Below are 13,869 nucleotides of genomic sequence, written 5' to 3'. Positions count from 1 at the left end.
GGAATTTCTTTTTTAAAAACCTGAGTACTTGGTCCTAATCATCTGGATAAACATGATTTTGTTACATAGTAGTATAGGTTTTCCAGAGAAGCCACAATTAGGAATATAAAAATTATCATTTCTGGAAATTGTCCTTTGTTAATATGAAATTATTTTGTCCAGGCACAGCAATTAAATGGGCATGCATCATTTTATACAGCTATCTTTGTAAAAATGCACCTCAATCCCCCCCTAAACTAGAATTATGTTTTATTCATTTTCATATCTCTAGTCCCTGGTACATAGTAGGTATTCCATAAATGTTTGTTGAATATAGGGGTTTATTTTCTGTTAAATCTCAAAAGTAATTTTTATCACACTCATGCTTTGATTAAAGGTGAAGGATTCCTCTGCTAAACATGGATTACTCAGTGTGGCATGTGAAGAGCATGGTAGTAGGACTCAATGCTTTTCTTTGTTTTGCCCCTAAATATATGACTTTGGGGATAGTCACTTAATCTCTTGCCACCTGAGTTTTTAACTATAAACAGAATCTGTATGGTAAGATTATCTTGAAGGTGCCTTTCAACACAAAGTTGTATCATCTGTGATCATTGCATTTTAACAAAAAAATTAAGAATGGCATAGTGATATTACTCATTTAAAAGTGTTTCTTACTGCATAACCCTAAAATATACTAAGCAGCTATAATGGAATGTTTTGTGGTGAATATCAAACTGTTTCTATTTGAAGAAAATGTGGCAGAGATGTATGAAAATAATTGGTGAAAATTTACTTTTAAAAATTATTATTCCTGGAATAGTCTGTTTAAGAATAGAATATTGCTACAGTAGAAAAATTAACTGGGAACAAAACTGGTTTGCTCTCTTCAAAAGCACTGTACAGCCGAAACTGGTTTGGCTCAGTGGATAGAGCGGCAGCCTGTGGACTAAAAGGTCCCAGGTTTGATTCCGGTCAAGGGCATGTACCTCGGTTGCGGGCACATCCTCAGTAGGGGGTGTGTAGGAGGCAGCTGATCGATGTCTCTCTCTCATCGATATTTCTAATTCTCTATCTCCCTTCCTCTCTGTAAAAAAATCAATAAAACTATTTTTTTAAAAACGCACTGTACAGGTCTAATGCGTAAAAAACTGTATACATACTACAAATCAAATTAAGACAACAATGAGATATACTTTTGTCTATCAAATTTGTGAAATTTTAAAAAACTCATTTTTAGCAGGGATACTAAGAAACATGCACTCAGAAAAGTAGGAGTGTAAATTGATACAACTGTTATGGAGGGCAATCTGAAAGTTTCAAATGCTGAACATTTAGCCTGCAGTTCTACTTCAAGTGAAATTTATCTTAAAGAAATTTATCATGGGAAAGTACAAAATTTTGTTTACAAAAATGCTTATTATTGTCATACTAGAGGCCCGATGCATGAAAATTGTGCAAGAGTAGGTCTTCCTTCCCCTGGCTGCTGGCACAGGCTTCCCTCTGCCATCTGGGACCTGGGCTTCCCTCCAGTCCTGGCTTAGTCCAGAAGGACTTCTGGAATGATGTCCAGTCTAATTAGCATAGTACCCTTTTATTATTATAGTTATATGGTGGAGCAAAAGTAGGTTTACAATTATGAGTACATGAAACAGTTTATTCTTACATTAGTATTTTATTAATTACTAGAGGCCCGGTGCATGAAAATTCATGCACTGGAGGGGGTGGTCCCTCAGCCCGGCCTGCCCCTCTCACAGTCTGGGAGCCCTCAGGGGCAGGAATCCACCTGGTGATCAGGGGAAGGTAACACCCCCATCACACCTCTGCTGCTGCCACTGCTGGAGCTTAAGCCTCACATCAAAGGCTTGTCTGTGCCTTGGGCTGGCCCTCAGAAGCTGGGGGGCTGAGGGGACTGGGGGACTCCAGAGGCTGTGCTGCGCACTTGCCACCCCAGTGGGGTTGAGTTGACTGGGAGCCGCAATCCTATGGCTGTGGGCACCTCCATCTTTGAGGGCATGGCAGTCAATTAGCATATTCTCTCCTTATTGGCTGTGGGCACCACCATCTTTGTGAGAGTGTGATGGACAATTAGCATATTCCCTCTTTATTAGATAGGATTGTATTATTTTTCATATGAACAACTGTAAACCTACATTTGCCCCCACCCTGTATATATCTGGGAAGACAAAAAGTACTCAAATCTCTATGTGGTAAGATTATGGGTCAGTTTAATTTTCTTCTCTTTTTTTGTGAATTTACATTTTTCTATATGCACAGGGACTTGTTTCAACCACAAAATACATACATGTTTTTAAAAATGTGAACTTGTCTTTAATAAGTATATAGAAGTATTTTCTTTCTCACCTGCACTATTCAATGGCACCTTGCTTTTATTTCTGAACAGGTCTTCAGAAAAGGTTGGAATTTCAACATTAAAGGTAAGTTATACTTTCTGAAAGTTATGTTTCTACAAATAATGTGCACTTTCCATTCATTTTTATCTTTTATGTTATTCTTAATTTTCTTGCTTTTGCTTTCTGTTTATTATTTTTTGCTAAGTAATATTGTCTTTGTGATTAGATTGTAAAATAACTAATTATATATTGTGTTATATGGAAGGACTATAAGTATTTTTTAGATTTCTAATTTTATTTGGTTTATACTTTTTAGAATAAAACACTATAAAATACTTGTATTTGTGTGTGTGTGTGTGTGTGTGTGTGTTTTAATTGCAAAAGTAATACTTGCATCGCAAAAATGTGTAGTAACCAAAACACTTGTATACTTCTTATGGGCATCTATATTATCATCATTACCATACATAAAAATCAATCCCAGCCTTATATATAAGCAAAAAGTTTGGTATAATGTCATTATATCACTGAGAGCCATTTTAAGTACAGGAATATCACCAAATACATCTTCCTTGATTTTGATATTTTATATCAAATGGGATATGTATGTGTGTGTTGTGTTTGTCTCTAGACATATGTATCTATAATCTCAAACATGCTTTATTTTTTCCACTTCCAGTGCCCCTACCTTCTTTTCTTCTTTTTATACACATCAGTCTCTTTGATAAATAGTGGCATATTTATATAGAATATTCAAACTATAAAGAATAGCAGGAGAATGATAAACACAAAGTTTAGGATATCGGACATCTCTAAGAGGTAACAAATGTAATGGAAATGGAAAAGTATGTACAAAAGACTTGAAAACTAATAGTAACAATGTTCTTTTTCTTAAATTGAGTGCTTAAGAAAGGTTACATTGTAATTCTTTATTCCTTATATTTTATAAAAATTCTTTTTTTAAGTAGTATACATACATGTTTAAAATTTTCTCAGTGCAAAAGTAGATAAACAAAAATGTAACTCCCTTCCCATTCCTCATCTTCTCAATCCCCATATCTAGAGATCATTGCTCTTTATTATGCTTCCTAGAGGTTTGATGCAAAAAATTCATGCAAAGGGCTCAGCCCTTGCAACCCCAGCTTTGTCCAGAAGGATGTCCGGAAGATCTTTTGGCTGTCAAGTCTAATTAGCACATTACACTTTTATTATTATAGACTAGTCACGCAGGGGTCCTCAAACTTTTTAAAGTGGGGGCCAGATCACGGTCCCTCAGCGAGCTGGAGGGCCGGACTATATGAACTACTAATTACTACTGTAACACCTCGGCTGCGCTCACTGCCCAAAAAACCTGGCGGGCCGGATCAGACTCCTCTGCGGGCCGCATGTGGCCCGCGGGCCGTAGTTTGAAGACCCCTGGTAGTGGCTCGGTTTGTCCCTCAGCCCAGCCTGCATCCTCTCTAATCTGGGACCCCTCAAAGGATGTCCGACTGCCTGTTTACAGGAATCGGGCCTCAACCGGTAGTAGAACATTCCTCTCACAATCTGGGTCTGCTGGCTCCTAACTGCTCACCTGCTTGCCTGATTGCCCCTAACCACTCTGCCACTGGCCTGCTCATCCCCAACTGCCCCATGCCACCAGCCTGCTTGCCCCCAACTGCCCCTTGTGCCAGTGTGCTTGCCCGCAATTGCCCCCCTGCCAGCCTGTTTATCCCCAACTCTCCCCCTGCTGGCCTGCTTACTCCAAACTGCCTCCCCTGCTATCCTGATCACCTCCAACTGACCCCACTGATGTCCTGCTTGCCTCCAACTGCCCCCCCTGGTGGTCTGCTTACCCCCAATGGCCCCACCCCCACCAGCCTGATCACTCACAACTGCCATCCCATCCTGGCCTGATCACCACAATTGCCCTTCCCTCTTGGCTTCTAACTGCCTCTATCTTAGCCCCGCCATCATGGCTTTGTCCAGAAGAACTTCTGAAAGGTCTCCCAATCTAATTAGCATATTATCCTTTTATTAGTATAGATAGAGGCCTGGTGCACGGGTGGGAACCGGCTGGTTTGCCCTGAAGGGTGTCCTGGATCAGGGTGGGGGTTCCTTTGAGGTGTGGGGTAGCCTGGGTGAGGGGCTGAGGTCTGTTTTCAGGCTGGTCACTCTCCCCAGTGGGGACCTTCACCCCATGGGGCTATGGCCAGCCTAGGTGAGGGGCTGAGGGCTGTTTGCAGGCTGGCCAAGTCCCCTTCAGGGTGGGGGTCCCCCTGGGGTGCCTGGCCAGCTGAGGTGAGGGCTGAGGGCTGTTTGCAGGCTGGCCAAGCCCCCCAGCGGGAACCCTCACCCTATGGGAGTGTGACTAGCTGCGTAAGGAGCTGAGGGTTGTTTTCATGCTGGCCACGCCCCTTGGTAATCCAGTCCCCATTCCCTCCGTTTTTTTCTTTTTTAGCGCCAGGATCAGCTGAAAGCAAGTATCTGGGATTTATTTATCTTCTATAATTGAAACTTTGTAGCCTTGAGTGGAGGCCAGGGCCAGCCAGGGCAGGTGGGAAGCTTGGCCTCCACCATCGCCAGGGTAACCCAAGCCTCCTGCTCGCTCCAGCTCCTTGGTTGCCACCATCTTTGCTGGGTTAATTTGCATACTCACTCCTGATTGGCTGATGGGTGTAGCAGAGGTATGGTCAATTTGCCTGTTTCTCTTTTATTAGTGTAGATAGGTATTTTTTTGTTGTTGTTGTTTTATTAAAATATATTTTATTGAGTTTTTATAGAGAGGAAGAGAGAGGGATAGAAAGCTAGAAACATCGATGAGAGAGAAACATCGATCAGCTGCCTCTTGCACACCCCCTACTGGGGATGTGCCAGCAACCAATGTACATGTCCTTGACCTGAATGGAACCTGGGACCTTTTAGTCCGCAGGCTGACGCTCTATCTACTGAGACAAACCAGTTTTGGCTAGATAGGTTTTAAAAGCCACTTTAGCTCTGAGATATTTTTAGGTGAAATAGATTTTGGGAATTTACTTTCTCTGTAATTATAGATTGTCCTTAACTTAAATAAAATTAGATAAACAACATATTTAGTAGCTAAATATGAATTTGGATTTTGTTATTTTTTACTTTTCATTTTGAAATAATTGTAGTAGCAGGAAGCTGCAAAGACAGTACAGAGAAAATACTGTGTATCCTTAACCCATTTCCCCAGTGCTTATATTTTATTTAGAGCTCAATATCAAAGCCAGGAATTTGACAATGTGAGTATATAGTTCTATGTCAGTTTATTACATGTGTATATTTGTGTAACCACCACCATAGTTCGGATGTAGATCTGCTTCATCACCACAAAGATCTCCTTGTGCTATCCCTTTATAAAGTCACACCTGTCACCTTCCCCACATCATCCATGACCCTAGGCAGCCACTAATCTGTTTTCCATCTCTACAATTTTGTCATTTGAGAATGTCCTATTTATGGCATGATGTAGTGTGTGACCTTTTTAAGTATATATCTATGTTTCCATTGTGTTTTTTTTTTTTTTTTTGAGAGAGAGGAAGGAATAGGGGATAGAGAGATAGAAACATTGATGAGAGAGAAACATCACCTGCCTCCTGCATGCCCCACACACAGGATTAAGCCTGCAACCCAGACATGTACCTTGACTGGGAATCAAATCAGTGACCTCCTGGTTCCTGGGTTGATGCTTAACCACTGACTGATCCACCCTGGCAGGGCATGTGTGACCTTTTGAGATTGGCTGAAAGGATTGAGATTCATCCAAGGTGTTGCATGTATCAATGGTTTGTTCTTTTTCACTGTAAAGTAGTATTCTATGGCATGGATGTACTCAAGACTATTGAGTACATATTATGTACATATAGCATATTGATTGATAGCTTAAGCAAACCAAGAAAAATTTGATGTAGTATCTATATTTTATTATTTTATAATCTTACAGAAGAATATGTATGTGAAGAGATGACATATAAGGTGTTGATGTTTATAAAATAGAATAGACCCAAAGTGCTACATGGAGTTTGGAGGAGGAAGGGAGAGACAGGGTGATTGTGACAGAACTGTTACCTAGAATAGCAGAGAAAAGTTTTAGGAAGGAGGTAGAACTTGTGTTGGGCTTTGAAAATTGAGAGAGATTTGCATAGGTGATAGAGAAAAATTGAGAAAGCATTGTTTGTTAGGCAATAGTATGAACTAATTAATATGCAAAGACAGAATTTGCTGGGAGCATTAAAAGACTGGTGTGACCATGTAAATATTTCGGTTATAGAATGCTGGAAAAGAAAATTGGGGCCAGACTTTTAAATGTCAGCTTAAAACTCTTGGCTTTAAAATTAAAAAAAAAAAAAAAGACATTTAAAACATCAATTTTTACATGTCTTACAGTTGTGCTCTCCAAGGTTTTTTTGTTTATTGTTTGTTTTGTTGTTGTTAATCCTCACTGGAGGATATTCTTCTATTGATTTTTAGAGATTGGAAGCAAAGGAGGGAAGAAAGAGAGATCCATCCATTGGTTGCCTCTTGCACCCACCCTGACCAGGGCTGGGGGTTGAACCCACAACTCAGGTAGGTGCCTTTGACTTTGAATTGAACCCACAAACCTTCGGTGCATGGGCAGATGCTTTAACCACTGAACATACCAGCCAGGGCTCTCCAAGGTTTTTTGCTGAGGAATTAACAAAAGATACATGGTAGAAGGGTAGAAGAATATTTGGAGAAAAGAGACTAAGTGCAGAGAGAGAGTTGTTTAAGAGGCAGTTAGAATGTCAAGACATAAGAACAACAAAGAGACATTATTGATAGGATTGGATGGATGACTATGACAGCTATTTAAGAATTGTTTCCTGTTGTGTTTTTTTTTTTAGTGTAGATCACTTTTGTACAAATGATTTGTGAAACTGATTTAGTCTTTTATTGAATATGCTTGTTAAAATTTAAAAGCTCAAATGTTATAACTCAGTAATGTAAGGAACATACAAACAGCACTCTGATAGCCAACACAAATAGATGTGGTATGAATTGCTAGCAATTGAATGATCTGCCCACACTTTTTAAAGGAAGTGTGTTTCTGAGGTTGTGATAGATAGAGGTTAAAGAAATGGTCTGATGGTGGGAAGCTGGGATTTAGTAGGTACTGTGCTTTAGTAATGGGGCAGTCCAAATCCAGAAGAGGTAATAAATGAATACTATCTCAAGTCTAGCTAAGTTGGTATTAGTTGTCTGCAGACACATACTTGGCTTCCATTGCTTTATCCCCAAAGCCTGATTGAGGTGCTAGGGAAAGGACCTGGATATTAGCACTGGGAGAGAATTTTATATGATATGTGTGTGTGTGTGTGTGTGTAGATATATATATATATATATATATATATATATATATATATATATATATATATGTATATGTATATGTGTATCTATGCATATCTATATAGATACTAAAGGCCCGGTGCATGACATTCATGCACTGGGGGATGTTGTCCCTTAGCCTGGTCTGTACCCTCTCTCAGTCCAGGGGAACCCCTTGGGGGATATCCGACTGCTGGCTTAGGCCTGCTCCCCTAAGCCAGCAGTTGGACATCCCCCAAGGGGTCCTTAGCACTGCTGCAGAGGCAGGAGAGGCTCTGCTACTGTCACTGAGCTCACCAGCCAGAAGCCAGGCTCCCTGCTCCTTAGCACTGCCTCAGAGGCGGGAGAGGTTCCTGCCACCTCCGCTGTACTCACCAGCCATGAGCCCTGCTTCTGGCTGAGCTGTGCTCCCCCCTGTGGGAGCGCACTGACCACCAGGGGGCAGCTCCTGCCTTGAGCGTCTGTCCCCTGGTGGTCAGTGCACATAGCAACCAGTCATTCTGCTGTTTGGTTTATTTGCATGTTAGCCTTTTATTATATAGGATAGCTATACCAAATGTAGATATACTAAATGAGATTTTAGTAAGAAAGCTTTCAATTTTGCTTCTCTATAGATTATCTCCTGGTAGGTGCCATATCACTCTTTTAAACGTATGACTTAATAGCTTTCAAAAGTTCAAAGTCCAAGAGAGTTTTATTAAAGCCAAATAAAATAGAAGTCTAATCACTGCTTGGCAGTTTTAGTCAGTGTAACAATAGTAATCTGTAATCTTTATAATTAATTCAAACAAATTAAAATGAGGTACAAGATTATTTAGTGTATAATTTTGTTTAGGTTAATTTAGGGAAATATCCATGAAATAGATTGTTCAAATGCCTCTGATTTTCCTACTAATGAACGGTTATTGGAAGATAATTGGATACTTATACTTAATTTGTAATACAGTTGAAGGTGTTTCTCTAACATAAATTAACTGTTCTTTTGTTTCTTTTTTCTCAGTTCTATTGTGATATAATTGACATACATCATTGTATAAGTTTAAATAATACAGCATGATGGTTTAATTTACATATATTAGGAAATGACTATCACAGTAGGTTTAGCTAACATCTACCTTCTCACATAGATACAATAAAAAGAAAAAATTGAAAATTTTTTTCTTGTAACGAGAACTCTTTTTACTTTCAACAACTTTTCTGTATATTAAACTGTAGTGTTAACTATAGCCATTGTGTTGTACATTACATCCCTAGTACCTATGTATTTTCTAACTAAAAGTTTGTACCTTTAGACCACTTTTTTCCAGTTAACTCTTTCCCCACCTTTAATTGCTTTTGATTATAGGTGTTTATAATAAATTTAATGCCAGTATCCAATTAAAGGATATATAACTTAAGATATGTGTATTAATTAAAGAAAAGTCAGATCATGCATTATTTAACATTCATTCAATAAATGATTACTTCTGCCAGACATTGTTTTAGGTCAATGGTCGGCAAACTCATTAGTCAACAGAGCCAAATATCAAGAGTACAACGATTGAAATTTCTTTTGAGAGCCAAATTTTTTAAACTTAAACTTCTTCTAACGCCAATTCTTCAAAATAGACTCGCCCAGGCCATGGTATTTTGTGGAAGAGCCACACTCAAGGGGCCAAAGAGCCAGCCACATGTGGTTCGCGAGCCATAGTTTGCCAACCATGGTTTTAGGTAAGTAGTGGTAGACAGAACAAACAGGGAGCTAACATTCTAGTAGGGTAGGGAAGAGAAAAACAATAAGTAAACAAGGTAGTTTCAGATGATGATAGTACAAAGAAGAAAAAGAAAATATGATAACGTGATTGAAAGTTGAGGGGCTGAGGCTATTTTAGGGTAGTAAGGGAAGGCTTTTCTGATGTAGTAACACTGGACCTATAATCCTAAGGATGGTAGAGAGCCGTCAAGTGTAATTGTGGGGTATTGGTTGGAGAGGGAGAGGGAAAATGTAGAAGATGTCAATGGTGGAGGCAGGGGCAATATGTTAGGCGCTCTTGGGCTGTGGTAGACTTTGAATTTTATCTAACACTTAAAATTCCATGAAACAGTTTTTATCTAGTACAATCTATATAAGATTGGTAGTGTTCCCCAAATACTAGAAGGAATTCAATGAAACAGCTTTTCAGTTTTAACATATTAGAAGTCCTACAGAAATTTCTCTAGCACATTGTATCTTTAGCATTATAATAATCTCTGGAGTAACTACAATATATCATGGAGCCTATTGTGATAACATCTGGATACTTTGTAGAAGTGCTACCTTAATACATACATTCTTATGTGTCTTAGGTCACTTATATGACAAAAAAATGCTTATAGTAAAATAAAATTTTAAAAAATGCTTATAGTGTCCTTTAACAAGTCTGTGGTATACATCAAGAATTATGAAGAGATATTAGGAGTAGTGTTCAAATTGCTGTACTCTATAAATGTAAAGACAACTTAAGATGGAGAAAAAATACATTATGATTTACAAATGTATGATTATCATATTTCACTCAAAAATTTTCCTAGCAAAAATGCAGTATCCACTTTTACCTTCTCTAACCTTCCAAATATATGTGTGCGTGTGTGTGTGTGTGTGTGTACGTATGTGTATATGAATGTATACGTAGATATATATGTATTTTCAGTGGGTTTAATTTTGTTCATCTATTGTTTTGGGGACTTCATTTAATTTCTGGTTAAGTCTTGTTTCTTTTATCTAAAGAATATAGAGTTTTTAAGAAAACAATATTCTGATTGTGGTTTTCTGCATTATATCCTTTTATATTTATGCAGCAATACTCTGTTATTCTTGTTTAAATCCTTAATCTTTTTAGGCTATGAAGGTACTTAATAGTTCTTATCTTCCTGAATAGCAGGGATGGGGAACCTATTTTCTGCCAAGGGCCATTTGGATATTTATAACATCATTTGCAGGCCACACAAAATTATCACCTTAAAAGTTAGCCTACTATATTTGATCATACATTTAATTAACTCACCCCTAATGGCTATCCAGGGCCAGACCAAATGATTTTGCTGGCCTTATATGGCCTGCGGGCCGGACATTTCCCATCCCTGCTGCACAGTTTATTAAGGTTAAAAAATCACTTTTAAAGGAAAATATTCTGTTGCAGTGAAAAAATTAAAAATTCCTGATTGATAACCTTCTTATATAAAGCATATTGTTCCAGTTGGCATAAAACCTCTGGTCATCTATCAGGATACAAACATTTGAGCCCTTTCTGGGCCTTTGATTTATTTTTTTTTTAATATGCTTTTATTGATTTTAGAGAGGAAGGGAGAGGGAGGAGGAAAGAGATAGAAACATCAATGATTGGCTGCCTCCTGCATGCCTCCTACTGGGGAATCCAGTCCATAACCCAGGCATGTGCCCTGACCAGGAATCCAACCCTGATCTCCTGATTCATAGGTCGATGCTCATCCCCCTGAGCCACACCAGCTGGGCTGGGTGTTTGAGTTATTAATGCTGTATATTCTAATTTGTCCCCATTTTAAACAGTTGTAAAGAAAGGATGTTATCATTTGGTCTCTGTTTCTCTTGTTTTAAAATAGGAAACAGAGAACACTGCACAAAAAGTTGGAAATGAGTCCCCTGTACAAGAATTGAAACAAGATGTGGTAAGATATTATGTCAATATAAGTTTAGTAGTTGTTTACATGCTGTATTTATTGATTTTATTTTTAAAAAAATATTATTTACATTTCAGAGATAAAGGGAGAGGGAAAGAGATAGAAACATCAATGATGAGACTAATTGATCTGCTGCCTTCTGTACACCCCCTACTGGGGATGGAGCCCACAACTCAGGCATTGCACTGACCATGAATCCAACCATGACATCCTGATTCATAGGTCAATACTCAACCACTAGGCCACACCAGCCATACTTTTATTTTATTTTTATTTTTTACATAGTATATTTAAAGTAGAAAATTTTCTATATGAAGTATAGTATAATGGTCAATACATGGTGGATGTTCAGAAATGTTCCTTGAATCTGTTGAATTTGTGATTGAAGATCATCAGGCTTTTTGGGAGTTATTTTATAATTGGTAATTTATTCTTGAAATCATATTTGTGTTATTAAATTTATTGGAATGACACTGGTTAATAAGATACATTAATTTCAAGTGTATAATTCTATGATACATCATCTGTATATTGCTTTGTGTATTCATCACCCTAAGTTTAGTCTCTTTCCATAGCCATATATTTGACTCCCTTTACCTTCTTCAACCTCCCCCCAGCCTCCTTCCCCTGTTTTGAAACAGTACTTAGAAAAAATTTTATAATGTGTCTTTATTTTTATGCTTGTATTTGTATTAAAATAAGTTATAACTACTCTTCAGGTTACTACCAAGTGTTAAAGGTAGTAGAATCTCCATATAGCAAATTTTGATGTCTTTAAAAGTTGGAAGTTATAAGAAGTCATTACTCATAGTGCCTTTGATACATTATAAAGAATTGATCCTATGAAGCTTTAGATTCAGTTTATTAGATGAGACTGAGCACAAGATAAAAAGTTTGACAATGGGGTAGTTCACAGTATCAGGATAAACCCCAAGGAGAAAGGATGGTGTGTTTTCATTCATTTATGTTGAGTGTTTTCTGCTCCCTAGGCACTGTTCTAGCCATTAGGTTTCCAAAAATCAACAAGATGACATATTCCTTACCTTAGAGTTTTTCAGAAATGTCATTATTGACATTTGGGGCTGGTTAATTCTTTTGTGGAAGGAAGGGGAGACTGTTCTGTGCATTATAGGATATTTAGCAGCCTCCATGGCTCCCACCACTAGATACCAATAGATTCCCCCACCCCATCATGACAACCAAAAGTATCTCCAGACATCACCAAATGTCTAAGGAGGGTATCGAACAACTCACCTTCAATGGAGATCCATTGTTCTACTTTTATGGAATTAAAAAGTCTAATGGACTGCATATTTCAATATTGATCATACTTTTTCTTTTAAAAGGACATTTTTCTATTGGGGAGAAATTGTGGTGCTATGTATCAACATAAAAAAATGAATGGTGGCTCAGTTGGTTAGAGCATCAACCCGTACACCAAAAGTTTGCAGGTTCAATTTGAGCACATACCTAGATTGTGGGTTCGCTTCCCAGTTGGGGCACACACAGGAGGCAACCGATTGATGTTTCTCTCTCATTGTTGTTTCTCTCTCCATTCCTTTCTCTCACTCAAATCAATAATAACATATCCTCAAGTGGTACCTTTTTTTTTTTTTTTAAATCAGAAATTGCCTGCAATTATGCACTATAACAAACAGCAATCTTGATTTTTTAGCATTTCCTCTGGTTCTCACCTATTTGCATATTCTTTTTCCTCATTGTAGTGTAGATAGAATTTTGTGTTCTACCTTTGTCTTTTATCATTTTCATTTTTTAAAATATATTTTATTGATTTTTTTATAGAGAGGAAGAGAGAGAGAGATAGAGAGTTAGAAACATCGATGAGAGAGAATCATCGATCAGCTGCCTCTTGCACACCCCTCTTGCACACCCCCTACTGGGGATGTGCCCGCAACCAAGGTACATGCCCTTGACCGGAATCGAACCCAGGACCTTTCAGTCCGCAGGCCGACCCTCTATCCACTGAGCCAAACCAGTTTCGGCTGTCTTTTACCATTTTTAGATTTTCATCATATTTCAATACTATTTTCATTTGACATATCAGTTTCCATCAAGCAAATGTCTATCACATGTGTCTGGCTGTTTTTATTGTTGAAAGCTTAAAATGTTTCTACTTCTTCCACTAGAGCTTTTTTCCCCCTTTAAATAATTTTTTTCTTTCCTGGCCAGTGTTGCATAGTGGTTGAGTGTCGATGCACAAGCCAGGAGATCACCTTTAAAAGAGACTTTTTTCTTAGGGTAAATAACAAATTGGTAACCATAGTTAGTAGGAGAAAAATAGTGATTTTTAAAGTAGATTTTAGCAGCTGAAAAAAGTGAGTAAACACCATGGGACAGAGAATGAGGCTTAACACTCTAGATATCACTTTTTAAGTTCCAGTGTTTTCAATTGAATTAACTATTGTACATTAATAATAAAGGCTGTGGGATATGCCCTAGACCAGAACACAATGTTCTCAGTAGTATACATTTTAGTAGAGGAGGGAATTGG

At 38.1% G+C, this 13,869-nt stretch overlaps 1 protein-coding gene across 2 annotated transcripts in view; it reads left to right on the top strand.

Annotated features, from left to right (window-relative positions):
* The window catches only part of WDR44 (WD repeat domain 44), a 95,017-nt gene that overhangs the window by 31,921 nt on the left and 49,227 nt on the right, over nt 1-13,869 (top strand). Inside the window, exons 2-3 of one of the 2 annotated variants that reach the window (XM_084870360.1) lie at nt 2,384-2,417; nt 11,280-11,345. In XM_084870360.1, the coding sequence (XP_084726486.1) occupies nt 2,384-2,417; nt 11,280-11,345 (100 nt within the window). The remainder of the gene's footprint in view (nt 1-2,383; nt 2,418-11,279; nt 11,346-13,869) is intronic. The other variant, XM_084870361.1, reaches the window with a different exon arrangement.

This window comes from Pipistrellus hanaki (assembly GCF_964339955.1).
Source record: "Pipistrellus hanaki genome assembly, chromosome: X".
NCBI classification, from domain to species: Eukaryota; Metazoa; Chordata; class Mammalia; order Chiroptera; family Vespertilionidae; genus Pipistrellus; species Pipistrellus hanaki.
The sequence above is the reverse complement of the archived record's forward strand: the minus strand, read 5'-3'. Positions and strand labels throughout refer to the sequence as shown.